The sequence below is a fragment of the Catharus ustulatus genome, chromosome 5, assembly GCF_009819885.2.
Source record: "Catharus ustulatus isolate bCatUst1 chromosome 5, bCatUst1.pri.v2, whole genome shotgun sequence".
Classification (NCBI taxonomy): domain Eukaryota; kingdom Metazoa; phylum Chordata; class Aves; order Passeriformes; family Turdidae; genus Catharus; species Catharus ustulatus.
The window spans coordinates 19,628,154-19,648,770 of record NC_046225.1 but is presented as its reverse complement, the minus strand read 5'-3'; the positions used below and the strand labels follow the sequence as shown (position 1 = coordinate 19,648,770).

The window sequence follows — 20,617 nt, the reverse complement described above, 5'->3', positions numbered from 1 at the left end:
ATTCCCTGTTTCATGGGGACCTTAATCTTGAGCCTTACATCAAATTATGCCAAAGGCATATTATAGGATTAAATTCTCCCATCAGCTAAACCAGTATAAATCTGGTAATTCCATGATCTGAAGATCCACTGCTAATTAACTAAATCCCCCCAAACCCAAGGAAATTAGTACAACCAAACAATATTAAAAATAAAGTATCTATTTCTCAGTTACCTCGAGGCTCACTTCTTCATGGTTTCTCTCATGTGTTGCTGTAGGAATACCCCAGACAAAGCCAAGAAAAATCAATTCTGGGCCAGGAACTTCTAATCCCTGCTCTCAAGGCTGCAAAACAGTGCTAATGACTCTGCTGCTTTTCTCTCCAAATATTACTGTAATGGAGTTTGTTTGTTCTTCTGTAATTAAAAAATAATTGAATTTTAATTAAATAAACAAACAAATCCTAACATAGCTTATCCGTCTTATCAGCTTTCTGTAGGAATGTGATGTCTTTGAGATACTGATGATCTCTTTGGTCCTGTAAAGGCATCCCACCTATGAAACTGCAGCCAATACAGTTATTTTTACTTTTAATACTTGTCACCAGCTGAAACCTTTCTGCTTTGGTGGGAGCAGCTGGAGCATGTACTTCTCGACAAAGCCAGGTAATTAGGTGGCAGCTTTTCTTCACTGCTTTGGAAATTCAGCTGCTAGGCTATTCTTTCAGCTGAAGACAAAAGCAGCAAATAGAAGGAAAAAATATATTTTTCAATTGCAGTAAGAATGAAAGGATCACAACCTTTCCAAACAAGTTTACTTCCCCTGGCTCAGCCCTTAACTGTGAGGGCTTTCAGTGAACTGGCAAAGCCAGTGCATGCTATTTAGCACATGCAAGAGGGAGATGTGCTCATGGGCCATGACAAATTATTGCCACTAGGACTTAATCAGGAATGTAAGCACATTCCAGATAGGCCAAAACCCCTTGTGTTGTTTTTCTGTGACAATAATATTTATTATTAAAATCCCTCTATTGAGGGTGATCACTAGAGGAATATGATAAAATATTTGATTGAGAGGAAGTCCAAGTATGATGCACTTTTCTGATTTACTACCAGACAGCTGAAAAGTGCCATTATCAACACCTTGCATATGAAATTGAAAGAGAAAACTTTTCCTGATTAATTCTTTTATATCGGGTAATAAATCCTGCCTTCCCATTCTCTCCTCCTTTACAAAAAAAATAAAAAAGGTTAGTCATTTAAAGCATATATTTCTGTTCATTGACTCTAATTTTATTCTGTTTTATCTATTGTTTTTCCTGAGAATTTTCAGTATTCTGGTTCTATGTAAGACTTTTCCCTTAGTCAGGAACTGCAGTCTGTAATAACAGCAGTCAAGGCAGTTCATTCTGAAAAACGCATGTCAGAAAAGGACTGCTGTGACTTTGAAATATTGAAAGTGACTGATAACATAATATGTGAAGCAGAATAAATGCATAGAAATTGAAGTTTTAGCTGAGCAGTCAAAGTATGAACAAAAAACAGTGTCAGAGCTCTGCCCTGAAAGTTTTCTGTGCAGGTAGTTACAATGGCAAATTACTAAATGCACTTTGCAAAAGTGTTTTATGAATAAAATGGCAAACACAGTTTTTCCTTGGTCATATCATCATTTCTGTCTGCTTGCACACCATGTTTAAGTGGAAAACTTGGGTCTGGAAAGGCATTTGATTTTTAGGACAGTCATCAAAGCTATGATGGCTGGGATCAGGGCTCTGCTTTGCTTTGGGCTAACCTAACACAACTGGCACTAAAGCAGAATATAAACCACGTTGTTGCACACTGTGCAAGCAAGAGTCTCCAGCATGATCCAGCTGGTTCATGTCAGCAAATGCTTCCATCTGCTTTGACCCTGCAAAGCCTCTCTGCCACCACCAAGTCTTTCCAATTTTGTGATAGCTCTTCACCAGAGCATTTTTTCCTCAAGACTACAGAGGAGTCAGAGAGCAAAGGCTTGCCTACCCCATCTTCATCTTCAAACTATTCCAAACCTCTCTATCCACTGCACTCTGACAAACTGTCTGGCTTCTCCTCCCAGTTTCCTCATTATTTCCTTGGGGAGCTACTTGCAGCAACCTACCCCATATGATTGCTCTGAGACACAGCAGAAGACTTGTCTGCATAGGTTTTTTTAAATAAATTTTTAAAATTTATAAATTTTTAGATTTCTCACGTTGCTGATCTCCTCCTGCATGGAGCTGAGCAATAAGGAAGGCTTCATCTATTCGCCCTCCAATAATCACTGAGGAGCACTCAGCTCCTCCCCATCCTCACTGCCTCTCCTGTCACTCCCTCTGTTCCTGCAACAACTCTTCTTCCTCATATCCTATTTCAGCAAGGGAAGACAACTCTGCTAGCAAACCTGCTACTACTCTTCCTTGGCTCTGCATTCTGGAGACATTCCACATACTCTTTTTCCCTTTTTCTACCCCTGAACTTGTCTAAAGTCATAACCAAGGCTGGCACTTTCTTAGCTGACTGATGATTCAAGAATGGGTGACAAAGAGGGGATTGGTGTTTCACAGCAGGGCAAATCCCTGCAGTCTGAGGTAGCCACTGCTGCAGCAGTTCTACTGGGGAACCAAAACTCTTAGCTCAGACATGGATAAATCCTTCCAGATGTAATTCCATCAAGTTCATTTCAGCTTTGAAAACAAACTTTATTTTCAGGCCTTTTATTTTTATCTGGAAAACAGGACCAGCTGAAAACAAGTTTTATGGTCCAGCTAAAGGTTAATTACTTTTTAAGGCAACAAAATGAGTTAGCAAAGATCTCGTACTCTTTGCTCTTTTGCTCCTTTTGATCATTTTGATTGAAATAGGCTGACCAGTGTTTTGAGAGCTGAGGCTAAGAGCTGGGAACCTTTGGCAGGTAGTGCTGGTGTGGGGTAGGTGGGCTAAACCCTTGCTTGTGGTTTATTATAGTTCTGTCATCAAGGCAGCTGCATGACCGGATCCTTCCTTTTTCCAGGGAAAGCTTTGCACTCGTTTTCCACCCCACTTCAAAGGCAATGCTGCTGCTCAGCTGAGCCAGAGTGAGTTGTTACACTTGTTCCTCTCAAGACTGATGCACATCTTAGAGAAGAAAGTCAGAAAGGAAAAAACCGTGCTACAGGACAGTGTGCACTGATGGTAAACCTAATCTCTGCTTCAGGAATTCATAAAAGGCAAGTTTTTGGAGGGAAGCCACTCACTGAGACTTCTTTTAGCTTTACTGTCATCAGATTTATAACCAAGCAGTTTCAAATGCTGCAGCCATGCACTTACTCACTCCATAAAACTTTAAAACACATGAACAACTCAGCTTACAATAAATGTCGCTTCCATATAGTTGGATGAGCAACACTGTTTCCACTGACTGTACTGCACACCTCGCTGGGTAATATCTGGCCATTTTACACGCCAAGTCTGAGGTGCCTAAGGCTAGAGAAGTGGATAGAAAGTAGTAAGAAATAGCAAGTAGTAAGACTTGCAAAGTGTTCTCTACTGGTAATTTAACACATCTCGATTAGACTGTTTTCTTTGGGATGGTTCATGGGTAATGATGGGGAATTAATATGCAAAAGCATACCCTTACCTGGCTTACCTTTGTGGAACTGGGCCCTTTCTGAAAGTGAGCATTGATTAGGGAAAAGAGAAAGAATGAAGTTGCCTTTTTCATGGTACCTTTTTCCCAACACACAGCAATGTTGGAAAGTTTTCCTTCACTGCAGCACTGCTTGGATGCAGAGGTTCCTTTGCAGTGAAGCAGGCAGGCAGCTCTCTGTTACTCACAGCTCTATGCTGTGTGAGAATGCAAGGTCTAATGCCTTTCCTTATGATTTTCTTTCTCATGCTTCTTCTCGGTGCTGCTACCTCATGTTTCTTTAACTTACCCAATCAATTAATGTCATGGTATATTTAAAAATCCCTAATCTGCTCACTGGCTTCATATGTTTTGACTGAGTAATTTTTCACTATGTGTATGTAATACACTCCAGTTCTGCTGCAGAATCCCTTAACCTATATCACCAGTTAATATCATGGGAGATTAAGAAGTTGCTAAAGTCTGTGTTTCTGTAGGCATCTCCATCTTTTTCAGCTCCTGTCATGAATTTACAGTGAGACCTGCAAGCACCAGGTGCAGACCACCAGGAATCAATAAAGCCATTTCTCCTGTTCTCCCAACGTGATGTGTGGGAGCCATAGGTTTTCTGCAGTCCTACAGCCAGCAGCTCCTGTGAGCAAGCGAGATGAGGATGGGTAATAAAGCCAGGAAATGCTTCTGATGACAGTGCAGGAATCTTCAGAACCTGCAGCTCTGCACGAGGCAGTTAGTGGAAGAGGATGCAGAGGGACAGTGTCAGATGATCAAGCCTTTGGGCAAAGCTATTAGCAATGTGCTCAGACAGGATTGCAGAGCTCTGTGAGCCTGGATCAGATGCTCATGGGCTTGGTAGAAAAAAGAAGAGACAACAGCAGAGGGACAAAAGACTTCTGTTAGGGCTTTCTCATGAAATAATGGATGCCATTTTTGAAAAAATCAGAATTAAGCTACATCTTTTCTTATAATCTATTTGATGTTACAGCTCTTCAGCCCGGATGCAGTGGCCAGAGTAAGGTGTGCAGGGTGTGAGCACCCTGCAGCCCCAGCAGGGCAGGCAGCTGGCTGAGCAGCACTGCCAAAGGTGAGTTTCCTGGCATGAAGGGCAACTGCAGTATGGCTTGGAGGACCTGGGTCAGCAAAAAGGAAGATATATATGTTTTGAGACCTAGGGCCTGGTGCAGTTCCCAGTTTTACCCCTTCAAGTCTCACATAGGACAGCAAAACATAGGATAGATTGGTTATTTTGGATGGTCAAGAAATATTAACTTGGGTGTATTTAGTATCCTGGTTATCAGAGAAACTACTACATGCTACTCTGAAGTTAAGGCTTTTGTTAACAATGACTATATCTGAATAAATTAAGACTGGATTGTCATGTCAGATTGCCCAGAAACCTGGAATTAATTTTGTTGGGTTTTTTTATCTCTCACTAATATAATTTCAGTTATACGAACTTGTGACATGATCTAAGAGCAGGTTCTCAAAATTAAATTCTTCTATTTAAATTCAGGAGTTTGCTTGAAGTCAAGTAATTCTTCCAATTTTCAGTTTCTTAATTTTCTGTAATTATTAGAAAAAATAGTGCTTCGGGTGGATCTAGGTAGATTTTACTGGTTTGTCCACTATATGTTTCAGAGTGTAATATATACAGCTCAGAGAAGGATTTAAATTCTTAGCAAACTACTGAGAAAAAGCAAAGTTGATCTCTTACTAAGGTATCCAGTATTCTGCACACCATCACCATATTTAATAATGAAAAATCCAATTACATCGTTATTGTTAGTACTCTGCAGGCTTAGGGTATAATCCAAAACTCTTACTTTTCCTATATCTGGTAAAAGATAAGTCAGAGAATAAGTGACACTTTCTTGAGCTTTCATTAAAAGAATATTTAAAAAAAAAATAAAATAGGAGGATCTTCTCTGAGAAAGGGGTACATAGTCCTAAGGGAAGAGAAAAAGAAATCAAGGTAGTTAGGAATAAAGTAATTTTCCTTGCACTGGAGTCTTTGGACATAAGTGACCTCCAAGACACAGAATGAAAATTTAAGGAGAGAGAATTAATGGTGAGGAGACAGGAAGAACACCTATTTATGGCTCAGGGCAGGAACTTTCTAAGACTCAGGATTTTGCTGATGAGATGCAAAAAGGACAGGAGAATATCCATACCATTTATTTAAAGCAGTGGGCTAATGATTTGCTAAGGGGCAGTCTGAAATGCCTTAGGATGACTCTCTTCTTTCCCTCCAAAGTTTTGGATATCTGAAAGCACACCACTTGCTGCTAGTGAGGTGTCTTTGGGCTTGTTATGAGGAAATCATTATAAGTGTCCATTTCTTTTCCCCCTTAGGACAAAAAATGTGATTGAATTCTCTAGCAACAGCACAAATTTGCTGTGACTTTTTGTGAATAATGTCAAATTCAGACTGGGGTTTCTGCAGAGGCTTTATGGCAGTTGTATCTTCCATACATTTTGGCCTCACATATCCCCTTCCCACAGACAACCACCAGGAATTTTGGAAGTGTTGCTGCTCCTCTTGGCACACAGATAACTTCAGGTGTCCATGAGCTTGTGCTTGGCTGGGGCAATTGTGGAAGCACAGCTGATGAACAAGAAGGAGTCCCGCACTGTGGGCTCTGAAAGCAGGCTTGCCTTTTCTTTTTCATTCTTCCTATTGCCACTGTTTCCTTTTACCTAGAGGGGCAGAACACACATGGATGCTCTTTGGAGTATGAGGGGTGCAGAACAACTATGGCTCTATTTTTCAGTGGTTTTGGGTGTTGACAGGTTCCATTTACTTAAGCGAAAAGCTGGCTGCTGGCCTCTGCTGGGCACAGAATTAGTGCTTCCTGTCCCTTTGTCTCTGGTGTGCTGTGCAGCTGGGATTGTAGTGCTGGAGAAGGGAGAGAAACAGCAGAGAAAGTGGGGACATGAGCAGGATTTCCAACCTTTGCTGTCACCCCTCCTTGACCCCCACCAAAAGCCAGCCACCAGCACAGCACCTGAGCCATTGCCGCAGCACTGCAGGAAGCAGAGACATCCTACAAAATACTCTGAAAAGCACCTGTAATTATATTTATACCTCCTAGGGGTGCAATGGAAGTTTTAAAGTTTAAAGCTGAAAAGAATTCTTAACAGGTGTCAAATTTAGTGTCACCACATAGCTGCTCATGAACCAAAAGACACATCCTTTTCAATCTCTCTTAGGAAATTTGGCGGTTCCTATTATTACAGCCCCTGTCATTACCTTGAAAGAAAAATATATAGAGAGGGAAAACTGACATGCTGCTGGTGCTCAGAAGGTTAAGTCTTAGTGGCAAAGGAAAGACAGCAATCTACCTCAGCAGATCACCTGGCTGCCTCATGTCATGGCCAGTTGTGTTTGTTAACATTTACAACATGAACAAAGTCATCAGGATGGCTACAGGTCCATCTTTCAAATATTACCCAGCTTATTTTCTGTATTATTTGTGTTACAGACACATATCTATTTCAGGATGGACCCAAAGCTTCTGTTTTCAGAGAAGGCACAGGGCTGGGCCTGCTCACAGATGCTGTGTGTGACCCCAGCTGCCTGCTTTGCCATGCCTGTGCAGCAGAAAGCCAATCTCACACTGCAGTCAGGCATTCACTGCCGTCGTGTCTTTGTTTTGGATTTTTTCACGTGTGAAAAGGAAGGGTCTCAAAGACCCTTTTTTAAAAACTGCTTCCTGTTGGTAAACTTCACCACAGTGTTACCTTGACTGCAGCTGATGCTGCATAGCTTTAGAGAGAAGTGGTGAGTGTTTACACCTCTCTGTCTCTTTTCCTGTTTCTCTGGGAATCACCTGAATGTTTGGAAAAGGTACTGAAAAGCTTTAAACGCGTGCCTGTGCTTCCTGCACAGAGAACAAAATCTCCTGTAAGCTTGCCAGACCTTTCACAGCTGCACCCTAGGGATTTAACACTGTGCAGCTTATGGCTTTATATGAAATTTCTTAAAAGGGCCTTTATTTTCACATAAATATATTTATTTTGGGAAAGATCAAGAAGTGCCAATATATTTTTAACCAGTTCCCTACTGCATTAAAAATGTGAAGTATTAATGTGAACATTTGCTAATCCTATACAATGAATCTATTCCTCTCTCTATTTAGCATGCAGACTGCAGTTGCTGAAGGTTGTTGAGCCTTTTCATTAGGAAGAAATGTAAGGATGATGTGTAAAAACCACATGGATGTGAACTTAAGGAACAGTACAAAAGGGTGTTAAGAACAAAATCTTGTAAGCTACCTTGTAAGCATGATTTCTCTTTCCTATGTTTGTTCCTATATGGTCTTTCGCTGCTTTAAACTGTAAATTTATATTTATGGACATAATTAGAAATGCTATATAATATGCTCCCATAATACAGAAATAAGAATATAAGCACAGCAGCTCACGCATTTTCAGAATATATATCTCAGGCTCTCTAAATTCTGCATGAGGGAGTGTCACACCAAGCAAATTCCAATTTCTCTGTTCAGCCATTATTCCTCCCAATGTAATGAGTTATTTTCTCACCAGTGCTAAGTTCTGCATATCCATCCAGATCCTCCCATGGCCCAATATCTGACAAATAATCCCTTTCTTCATCTACCTGAACTCTGACAACTTTAGAAGGAAATCAAAAATGAGTGCCTATGATCCCTGATTCCACCAGGGGACAATATATGACCTTGGGATTTCATTTAAGTCTCCTGATGCTATGGATTCTCTAAGCATAAAGTGGAAATAGCATTTGCTTTCCTGAGAAATGCTAATATTTAAGTATTGCTTCAAAGATCCTCAGATAAAAATGCCTATATATGTGCAAATTTTTATGCTTCCTTCTGCTTTCCTATAGCTCCAAGATATAATAATACACTGAAAAGCCAAAATTTTCTTATGAAATAAAATTGTACTTGGAAATGTCAGGCCTGCACAGCCCAGTGATCCAGTGATACTCTGCTGAAGGCAGTGCATCAGAAGAAGCTGTAACCCAGCCGCTCCACGTGCTAAATGCTGCGACCAGCAGGAAACTCTCGTACCAGAACCAGCCACAACCACTTTCTCCCTATGCCAAGAGCTATACCCAGTCCATAAACCCTGTCCCAAGCAGTCTCTGAGGGCACTTTGGATGCACCCACCTTGACTTGCAGAGGAGCAGCAGTGGTGGGCATGAAGAATGCAGGCGTGGGCTGTGCTGTGTCACTTGGCGGTTTCATTGTTTTAGTAATAAAGACACAGACTGTGAAATTCCCTAATGTCTTCCAGTTTTTGTACTCAGGCTTACATAGATAAGGCTGTGGAGAGATGACTTAACACCTTGACAAGCACCTGAGAACTCTAACAGGTGGAAAAATTTCTTTGAAAGATTACAGGAAGGAATTCTACTCCTTTGTTTTGCATAGAGACCCCGAACAGTAGAGAGCCAGAGATTTTAAGCAGAGCCAGCCTGATCACAGCTGGAATATGAGAGTATTACAGTATTTGGTAAATATTTGCCTCTTTGTAATATACAGGGCACATACATGTTTATTAAAATTAATTTTTTGTTGATCCTATGAAATATTTTTTATTATGTGGCTACTACATTAGCACAAAATTCAGCAATATCAATCCCAAAGTGGAACAGATGCAAAGAATCCAAGTCTCCTCTTTTCATGCAGAAGGTGTGAGCAGAGACTGATTGCTCTGGATCTGCACAGTATTACTTACTGGCTACTTTCTCCCCCACCGCAGTCTTTGGACAAAGGCAAAGGCAACAGCCCAAATTAAGCATATTTTGTATGTTTACCTGGCAGCCACACAACAGAAATCCCATTGCAGCAACTGTAAAATTTTGCTTCATACACATAACACAAACCAACAGAAACCAGGCTGAGAGACCAGATTCAGAATGAAAATAAAGATCAGGAGACTAGCTCATGTCTTCTCCTAAGCGTCAAACTGCAGATATTACACTTTAAATTTTCTTTTTTCTTTTTTTTTTGTACATTTGACACACATCCTAATTTGGAATCAATACAAAAGGAATGAAATACTACGAAGGCACATTACATACAATTAATTTAGTATTTCCAATCCTAATAGAAACACCATATGAGTAGCATCTCTAGAGATGTCACTTTTGTAAGCCAAGAGATTGATTAGTAGGGAGATAAACACCTATGCTTTTGGGTACTAATAGGGGTCTTTCCACAAAAACATCAAATGTTCTTATTCATCCCCTTTAGTTTTCCCATCAGTGTCAAAATTCACTTTCTTTTTCAGCTTCTGTAATAGGAAGGGTTGAGTTGTGCTGACTCTCTATAACAAATGGAGCAACTCTTTCCTCATTTTCCTGCTAATGAAGTTGAGTTTATCTCATTAATGTTTTTCAGAAGAAACAAGAACAATTCAAATAAGAGCAACACAAAGTGTTTTTAATGCAGTTTCTAGAAAAGTGAATAATTCAGTGTCTCGGAGAAAAATGAATGCGTATGCAAGCAATGAAGCGGATTGCAAATACAAGATGTTTTTCCTTTGCCCAAAATTAAATTGAAAGAAGGGTCCAGAGCTGAGAGTAACCTTCCCTCAGTACCTGCTCCTGCTACTGCAAAGGCTTACCTTTGTGAGAAGACGTCTCGGTAGGGGCTGCCGTGCTGCAGGGCGATCCCGTAGCCTCTGTCCGCGACTGTGTTGCCGACCGTGTAGAAGGAGCACTCCGCATCGTTGATGGCCACGTACTCCAGCACTGCTGCGTCCCACACAAAGGCATAGTTCCCGTGTTTCACCTGTGCCAAGCAGAGGAAAAGCTCAGGCTAGGGACTGCCAAGTCCAGAAGGAGGTCAGTGCACCTGGAAATGGGGCAGTTTTAGCTCTTTAAAGGAAGTGAGGTTTTGGTGCCCAACTGCTGCCAGCACCAAAGGTGCCCAGACACTGGTGCCGTGAGGGGCTTGGGCTGAGCACCTCGGCTGAAACTGGAGAAATGTGACCTGAAAACAACATGCCAGCAGTGACACAGTGCCATGGAAGAAATATGGATTGTCCCTTTTCAGGGAACAAAGGAAACACCGCGCTCTCTCCCCCAACACTAAGTTCCAAATGAAATCCCCCACTGTTTTTTCTGTGAGCTGTAAAAACAACCATTTGGAGGGAGGGTAGGCATTCCCATTGGGAGAAGCATGGCAAGGCAGGCATGGCTATCCAGAGGGAAGACACTGTTCAGGATGGTCCACATTTCAGTCGTGCTTCAAGTTGTCACAGACTTCACAAAGACCCATTTGTCTTATGGGCTCTGTGGGCATGATCCCACCAAGTAGATCTTTTGGGATTACTTCTCTCAGCATGAGACATTTTCACATATCTTCAAAGAGCAAGATGATGTAAGCCATTTTAACTGTTTGACTAAGATAAAGGCAACCAGATCATTACACTGAAAAAGCTTTTAAAGTAACATTTCCCCATCCATTCACATTTGAAACAAATCCAGTTTTTTAAAAAACTAAAAATATGTGATGTATACAAAATCTAGGCTTTTATTTGGGAGCAAGCCTTTAATAGCAGAAACTCAGTCTATATGAATAATATAATTTCTGCTTTCCAGACATAACATATTTTTCTGAAAAAACAGTAATCTCTAGCTGCTCTACCAGACCCAGATCTTTTGCTGGTTTTCTGTTTCTTTGGTCTCTGTGTCAGACCTGAAGAATCCCTCTGCTTTTTTCCTGCCCCTCTGCTTGGCTCCATTTAGCTTTTTCCTGTGCTGTATTAGGCAACTAAGCTGTAAAACTAGGCTGACTCCATTGACTTTGTACATCTAATGGGAATAAATACGTGACAGCTAAGTGAAAAGTAAACAAAACACAAAAAGGCCATGTGGGGCCAGGCAATCCAGAGAGAATTCAAAACCAAGTCAGCATATCAAAGTAAGCAATGTCAGTACATCATTTAGATTAGGCTTTGACAATGTAGATTATGTTTTTAAAGACTGTTTACATATAAAAGTTACTGAAGCAAGCCACACCGTCTGCTTGCTCACAAGATGTAGTGCACAGGGAACGATTGCATTTGGGACACATTCTTTTTTACTGCAGGCCTGGCAAGGGAATATTTCCTATTTCCTTCCATCTGTAGGCATGGCAGGGGGAGGATTTGTGCAGATTTTGGAGCAGAAAGGGAGCCATATTATCTGTGAACTCCACAGGACCCGCAGGATAAAGAAAATTCTTTTCAAAGTGCACACACACACACAACGCATGACTGGGCCAGTTTTAATCTTCAGGTTCTGCAAATTGTCAAGAATATTTTTTCTCTCCTCCCAGTGGAGTTTTAGGTCTGTCTAAACAGGCAGGGGATAAGGGATAGAAGTGAATTTGCAGTTAACAAACAATATAACTTGTATGCTTGTCCTATAGGTACTGCCGCTCACAGAGCTCTTCCTAGCATGGGTTGTTCTGATCTTCCTACAGGCACCACTTGAGTAAGAAATAGCATGACTGAGAAAAAAGCCCTTCCTAGGAGAATTTAACAGGATAATGACTCAGCCTGAAAAAGGATCATGATGTGCAGAGAGCAAGGGAGAGAAACAGGAGACAAAAGCAGAGGATCAGAAGTGGGCAAATGAATCCTGAAAAGGATCAGATAGACTTTCTGAACAAAAGAATTAAGGAAAAGTGGGGTTCAAAACCCAAGTAATTTTACATGTGGGACGTAACCTTTGAGGTGATGGAAAGAGCAGAGGGTTATGTTTTGACACCCGCTTTTGTCCTAACCTGCCTTTTTATCATCCTAGTGCATTGAATTCACCTAAGTGCTTGCAAGGAGACTTATTAGCTGCTCAGCTGGTCAGGAAAAATTCTCTTGATTTAGCTACCTTGCTGTAAAACAACTCACAAAGAGAATATATAAAAGTGGTAAAAGCACTTACTGTCAATAATATCTGTGATGAAGTGGTATGTGTAAGATCCTCAGAGCAGAGCTGATAATATCACAGTTCAGGTTCCCACGAAGATATTACTTTTCATAGATAAGATCACAGTGAGCCTCAGTTAAAGTGCATGGGGCACAAAAGAGATTGAAGAGCCAGAAGGGATCATTCCCATCACCTACCTTCAACACATGATTGCTGCATGCATTACAATACATCCTTTTAGCATTTTCCCCTATTCACTTACAAAACTGAGGAATTCAAAACCATGGAGCAAACCTAAGTTGTAATTTCATGCTTGCAATCCTTATTGTTACTACCTATTTTTTATACATAACTTTCTCATGTCATTCCTAGGTATTTTTGCTCTGCAGTTCTAAATTCTCACTCACACTTTGGGGCTGACACCTTTCAATTATTGATGGATCTTTATGTTATCAGCTGAGCTGGATATAGCTTTCTTTAATCTTTACTTGCAAATCTATCAGTTCAGCCCTCCCATTAGCAGTGACACTACTTTTGAACTGTCTCCAATTCTTAATTTTTATGCATGGGAGAAACACCTATTTCACTAAGAGAGAATCAGTTATCTGCCAGCTCTGGAGCTATAGGATTTCCTTTTTAGCATACTCTTCTTCTGAGAGTCTGTCTAAACTCCTTGTTCAGGGATCTTTCACACAGCTCAAGACTGACTTTAGCTTAAAGCACTAAGAATAAAATTTTTCTAGATTGCAGAGTACCTGGAACACTGCTGATATTTCACAGACTTGCACCTACACAATGGAAAGAGGACATGATGCTCTTTGTAAAAGTACAAGGGAATTTCAGAACAAACTACCAATTAAAATTTTTTATCCTTCTGTCCCTCTTACCAAGGGAAGAACATATTTTGCAGCTCTTCAGTAGTTATGCAGAAGATTTCTACTTTGGGCCTCAAAATCAACAGCAAAAATTCCAGCTCTGTGTTATGAGAAAAAAGTTAAGGAACTTATTTTCAGGCAATTATGGGAGCTAAATTAAAGCAGAATCTCCTTGGTGAAAAAAAATTAAAAAAAAGGATCCTTGCAAGACATGCTACTCACAACAACTCACTTCTTGCAGAAGAACTGAATCATTTCCTCATCATTATATTGGCCTTTCGTGTAGAGAGAACAACATTTCAGGATGGTGGCAGATCTGGATGCTGCTCACACGTGGCCATGCAGCCCTGCATCACCAGGGAGGCATTTGCAGGAGGGCAGCACATTATCACTCTGCAGTGACCCCAGCTCTCCAGTCCACCAGGGCATGGAGAACTGACACTTCACTCTCCTTCCCTGTGGCTTCCTGCCTGTCACTATGGCAGAGGCTAAAACGACTTTTGGACTATCTGATATCTATTGTCATAGGGAAAAAAAACCCCAACAACAAAACCAGGCAAAATTGAAACTGCTAATTGATCATCAGGGTACTTTGAACTCATGCACTACAATGGTCATTAAGTGAAACTGGGAGATGTGGTACCACACAGAAATGCCTGACTTGACTTCATGGTCCTGTGAGCAATTCAGAAGGAGTTACTGTAAAAAGGCTTGTTACCCAGAACAGGAGTCATCAGCACATGGATGTTAAAACTATTTCTATAGGGCTGTTATATTTCTATTTTCTATCACCGAACACTTAAAAATTTTTCTTTGCTGAAGCCCTGTCTGTAGATATTAGCTAAAATTTATCCTGGATGACTCCATCAAAAACCCATTGAGTTATAAGAGGAAAACATTTAAAGCCATTACACTATTGCATATGCACATATTTTATGCCAAGAGGGATGTGGATAGTATTTCTTGTTACAGCTAACCCACTCATGCAGAGTAAGTTGAATAATGTATTTGTGTACAACTCTGGCATTCTAAAAGCACAGTTCTAGGTCTAGCAAATGTTAAATTTCAGAAAAAATAATTGTGAGTAAACAACAACCAATTGCTGCAATTTTTCATACTTGTATTCTTGGATAATATCTTTTCTGTACTTTGAAGTCCTTTATAAAAGAAATACAAAGAATCCTCATGAAAGAAAAAAATACAGAATCGATTGCAGGTTGAAAAGAACTGGCAGTTATTTTTCTTGCAGACCTCTTCTAAATATTTCATCATACATAAAATGTGTTAACTGTTAAAAAAACCCCAGAACTCATAAGGCCAGGGAATCTTAAGTTTAAACTAATTAAAATTATGCTAATTTTCTAGAAGCAAATCTGAAAATTATTAGATAATGTTGATGAAGCCCATTTTCTGAACACTCTGTGCCTACAACCCTGAGATACAGTGGTGGTGCTTTTCCTGCTCCTTTCCCTTTTCAGTGCCAACAGCTGAACACCTTTCCCTGCCTATGAGGTTGTCAGCTGTAGTATTTGTTGTATTTTAGCCAAAAACAGAAGCAGCCTTCTCAGCAGCATAGCAGCAGCAGCTTCAGAACTGACCTAAAGCCAATCAAGACACTGATTAATTACCTGCAGCACTTTGAGGGTCCTGTTATCCAAAACAGGCCATTCCACTGCAGTGACTACACAGAGGAAAAGACACCATCCAGTGCTGCCGGCTAGACCTATGCCCGTCAGTGTGGAGGTGAGACTTTGGCATATATGAATACATAAATCAAATTTTTTATACACTCTTGCAATGTTCAGCAAGGTGTGCAGCAGCTACAGCCTGCAGAGGGTTTGCTCCTCTCTACAAAACAGCCTTGCCAAGGCTGATATTACACAAGGAATGAAGGAGAGGGGAGAAAATTGAATGAAGATTTGCAAATAGATGAGCGAGAGCTGGTATAGGTAATGTGGATATTGTACTCCAAAATGGGCAAAGGAAAAGATGAAATCTGAGGTGGAAGCCTAAATCTAGATTTTCAGATGTTGGTAAACAGTTTGATGGCATTCACAAGAGAGGGGCTTTTTTCAGCAGAAGGGAATGGAAACACTTTCCATAATCCTCTTGCAAGAGGCCAATGAAGTTGCTGTTTATCAGACTGCAGCAGAAGTCAGATCTGCCTTCAGAGAAATTCTTATTTGCTAATTTGTTTTCCTCAGGGGACCAAGGTTTCAAGTCTGGGTTTTGTTCACAAAGGGCACAAATCTAGCTGACTTCTATTTGGATCCCAGTGAAATAAGCCCTTACATTTCAGCTTGGTTGAATAGATCCCACTGATTTACAAAAGCAAATCTTTCTATACATCCAAAGTATAATTTTGGCACTTCTTGCCTCACATTCTTGCAGGACAGCACATGTGGCTGACTTGCAGAACTTAAGAGTGAAATGCAGTCATGCAGTCAGGGAGTCTGAGTCTGGCTGACAGCTCTTTGCAGTGCAAGATAGGAGCTGGGTTCCCATGGTGGTGTTAGAGCACAGAATTAAAATTCTTATATATATATATATATATATATATATATATATAGCGAGAGAGAGAGAGAGAGAGAGAGAGAGTAATTTCACGATTACAAGCCGCACTGAGTATAAGCCGCATCTCTGGGTGTTGGCAAACATTTCGTTCTTTGTCCATAAATAAGCTGCACCCAATTATAAGCCGCTCTGTCATTCGCAGGGAGGACCCGCGTGCAACAAAGTTGCCAAATAGTAACAGAATCAGCGGGATGGTGGGGGGTTTACTGGCTCAGCCCTGCTCAGGGCGGCCGCCAGGGAGCGGCCCCAGCCCTGCTCACCGCTGCCGCTGGGAGGCAGGGGAGTGGTGTGCCCGGCCGGTGCTGCCGGGAGAAGGGAGAGGGGCGTCCCTGGCCAGTGCTCCCGGGAGGAGGGAGAGGGGTGTGCCTGGCCGCTGCTGCTGGGAGGAGGGAGAGGGGCTTGCCCAGCCAGTGCCACCGCCGCGCCCCCTGGGGCCGGACAGCGTTGCCGCTGCGCCACCACTGCCCCACTGCCCGGGGCCGCTGCTGGCTCGGACTTCTGGGTTGGGAAATTTCCAAAATTTGTTCATATATTGGCCGCTCCTGAATGTAAGCCACACTTCCGGTTTGGGAGCAAAATTTTAGTCAAAATGGTGCGGCTTATAATCGTGAAATTACTAAAACTCCATTCAGTCATCAAGGCAACCAGCTACTACTATTACTACTACTACTACCACCACCTTTAATATGTAATTTTGCGGGGTCTACAGAAAGTTTTTTAAATTCAAGGGCCACTATTTGAAAAAAATGGACATGTGTTCTTTGTACTTATCCAAACAGAAAGTGAGGAATAGTTTCTAAAAGCGTGATTGAGCCCAGGAGAAAACAGCAGCAGGAAAATGAAACACCTGAAAGCTTAGGGGAAGAAAGAAGAGGTTAGAAATGCCAGCCTCACCTCCTCTTCAGTATGAAGTTTATCTTTCATTACAGTGCTGTATCAGCTTGAATAGCATGTCTATTTGTTACACTTAAAACTTACTCAGGAAAAGAATTAATTCCTCATATGCAACCTGTCATCGGTTTCTTGGGAAAAAGCCTCATGGTCACATGTTCACTTGGTCCACTGGGCAGAACTGCTAATTCATCCAGAATAAGAATTACTCAGGTATGAGAGCTCTGTAATGAGGGGGCACCACAGTGTCAGAACTTTCCCAGTGCTCAGTGCCTTCACATTTTGCCATTGTAATTAAAGGTATCTTGTAAGTTAACAAGAAAGAAAATAGCCAGAGGATCGAATCAGTGGATGCCAATTGAAGGTACATTTCTGAGGGTGGTGGGAGAAGGGACCTGCTTCTTCAGGTGCTCACAGCAAAGCACTAAAAAACCAGCAGATCATGCTGATCACTGACATGCAGCCAAACCATGGGTTTGCTACAGCAAACATTAATTTCAGATGGAAGAGAAATAGGAGAAAAAAATAAACCTCACCAAAGCAGGCCTTTGAAAGCTAAAGAAGCAATATCTTTTTTTATTATGCCAGCTTCTCACCTGTTTCTTGACAACTAAGTGCTGCAGATAGCAATGCATACTATTTTAAGAGTATCACTAGTGAAGGTCATATACAGAAATTATATGAAAGCACTTCAGAAAATTAGATCTGTGGCAACCAAATGGCAGTCTTAATAATGAGAAATTTAAACCAAATGTTGCTAAAGTGATTTCCCTCTTCTGATAAACTAATATTTTTGTGGTAATTAATTCCCAGTAAAAGAACATTTGAATGTGGAAATGTACATGGGTCAATACTCTTCATTTGGGTAAAAAAATAATTTGTGGATTAAAGTACCATGAAGGAGTTAAACAGAGGTGAATATAGAAAAGCAGCATCCCTCTTTATATTAAATCAGTCCAGTATGATGCTGCCTGAAGGATTCTTGTTCCCCTTCTTTAGAATAGAAGCCCTACTGCAATTCTTGGGCAGATTCCTTTTTCAAAGATATGCTTAGTGAATACCAACTGCTAGGAGAGCAAACTCATTAGAAGTCAAAAAACTACTCATCAAAACCATTCATCAGCTGAAAAAGAACTTTAACCACAAGAAAAATCTTTGCAAAACTACCAGTGATACTGAAAAATTCTTCAGTAAAAGCTCATTTGAAAGAATACTTTCATTTTAGAAACTCATTTTAAAGAAACTGTCTTATCTTTCAGTTTTTTATATTCCTTGTACATGAGCCCTGACCACTTTCCTAGAGGTAACAGGATTCAAGATGTCCCACTAGTCACACGAATGAATTTAACTACCTTCTTTAGAACCACTTTATTCTTCCCTTTTTGATAAGCATCTCCTGCCCGGATATGGAAAGAGCCAGCTTGGTTGAGACACAGTATCTTCAAGCTTCAATAGAAAAGCTTCACAGCCCCTCTTTTTCCCCTCTCTGAAATGACACTGCACAGCAATTTTGCATGTTTCCTCTCATTGTGCCAACCTGCAGGAAGCACAAACTGCTGGCCAAGCTTGGGCTGGACTGTGCAGGAACAGGTTTGCATCATGAAGCTCAGTGCTTCCACATCAGTTTGCTTTGCATACAGACTTTGGTTCCCTCAAAAGCCTCCTTCTCCTCTGGAAAACCTGCATGGAACTACTTCTCTTCTCTGGTGGTGAATCTTCCCCCGATTGCAGCAGATCATGTTGCCATGGAAAGAAGGAAACTGAGATTTGTTCCCATCCCTTCATGTTTCTCCCATTCAGCAACATCTGTCATCCCCTTTCTCTGAGAGCTCAATAAAGGCTGCCATAGGGTGGCTCTAAGCATTTATTTTGGAAGACAATAAGTTTAGGCTGCAGCACAGTCTGTTTCTTAATGCCACCACACCATCCCTTGTCTCTGGCTTGTCAGGTCTTTGGAGACCCCACTGCTGAATGCATTTGGATTCTTGCAAGGTATTTTGAACCCACTGGAAATGAGAACATTGCAGATTTGAGCTATGAAGGATTTCTCTTTCTTTTGCAGTTTAGGACCCATGGAAGACATTAGGAGCTGTGGCAGGGGGAAGAAGACCAGTGCAGTCACATTTTTTACTCAGTTCAGGCTGCCTTCTTTCTGTCACCATGCAGACAACTGAGGAGATGACACAACAGAACAGCTTGTGACACAAAGTCCCTGTAAGTTTTGAAACTAGCTCCTGTCTCTGTTGCTCAGCCTGCAGTCAGCCTACAAGTCCATGCCTGCAGTCACAAAACAGGAAGTCAAACCCCTCACACAAAACAGTGTAAACATCTTACTTGAGTGAATGATTTCATTAGTTGGCACCAAACTATGGGAAAAGAAATTGAAAAACACATGTAATAGCATCGTAAAATCATGAACTCGATATTTTAGCACTTCATTCAATGTGTAGCTGGTATCATCCAGCATCTGTGCAGGAATGGCTTGAAAAGGGCCACCACCTTGTTAGCAAATGTATTCTCATCAGTGTTGTCTTACTTATTTCACTGACAATCAAGTTGGACTATGTCTATGTAAAAAACTAATATCTAAACTGCTGTTGCTTGCTAGTTACATTTATATCACAACCTAACTTAAAAACAACTTCTCTTACAGGACTCCCATGAGAAGGACAGTGTGTTGGACACATATATACTAAATGCAGGGAAGAACTGCAGTTTTTCTCTGGCTTTCAAGAAATTTGGTACTGCATTGCACAGGAATAACTGAGCTGCCAGCACAGTGTCAAGGGTGGAGAATGGCCTTAATTGACTGCCAAAGCAGGAAAATAATAATTTATTTGCCCAGTTCTATATTATTGGCATGCTCCTTGTTCCTTCAGCATGGATATTTAAATGGAAAATAATGAACACAAATTTTTTTCTTCTCTTGTTAAGGGATATTAAAGGATGCTACACAGTTCTGACACACAGGTGATAAGTGCCTGACCAAATTGTCAGGAAAAGCAGCTGCATGCCTGCATCTGTACAAACAGCCTTGCAGCTGTGCAGTGCTCTGGGTGCAGATACAGCTCTATTAAAACCTCATACTGCACACATGTGGGCTCTTCTTCTGAAAATACCATCCCTTCAGCCATAAAGTAAAACACAATTCCTACAAATCAACGTCTACGTCAAGTCCAATCTAGTATCATGGTTGCTACATCGTTCATGTTAAATTTTAGGAAATACTTTAATCCAAAGGTGTATATAAGAAAGCAGAGTAAATACAATGCCAGAAGAATATATTCCCTTTATCTTATGGATGACATATCTATGAAGAGCATATTATATTGCAGTTGAAGAAGATAAAACCAAAATATTTTCTCTTGTCTCTTTTAAAATTTCTTTTGAGTTGTGTTTATCCCTTTTTGTCATATTTCAAATTATTTAGAGCTGAAAAATGCAAGTACAATGGGAATCTGAGGCACAGTACAGGCATGTAAATTTGGCAGCTAGTGAATAACTAATAGTTCAATGGGCTCACTCTGTACCTACATGGGGCACACACCAGAAATTAGGTCTAGCAATGTATGAGATGAATAAATGAGGTAAATCACAGACTGTAAAAACATGGCAACAGCCTAATAAAAAAATAAATAAATCTACCAATTGAGAATAATATGATAAAGCTGAGACCAAAACTGCAGTTAAAAAATTTACATGAGACTTGTCATGGAGTGTTAGAAATTCCTCATAGCTTAAAAATTTTATGGAGTAGTAA

General features: G+C 40.8%; 1 protein-coding gene across 4 annotated transcripts in view; it reads right to left on the bottom strand.

Annotated features, from left to right (window-relative positions):
* GRID2 (glutamate ionotropic receptor delta type subunit 2) overlaps positions 1–20,617 on the bottom strand; it is a 698,066-nt gene that overhangs the window by 56,396 nt on the left and 621,053 nt on the right. For all 4 annotated transcript variants that reach the window (XR_004417944.2, XR_004417943.2, XM_033060210.1 and 1 more), the window contains exon 14: positions 10,231–10,397. Coding sequence is in view for 2 of the 4 variants with exons in the window: in XM_033060210.1 (XP_032916101.1) it covers positions 10,231–10,397 (167 nt within the window). In the remaining 2 variants the exon portion in view is untranslated. The remainder of the gene's footprint in view (positions 1–10,230; positions 10,398–20,617) is intronic.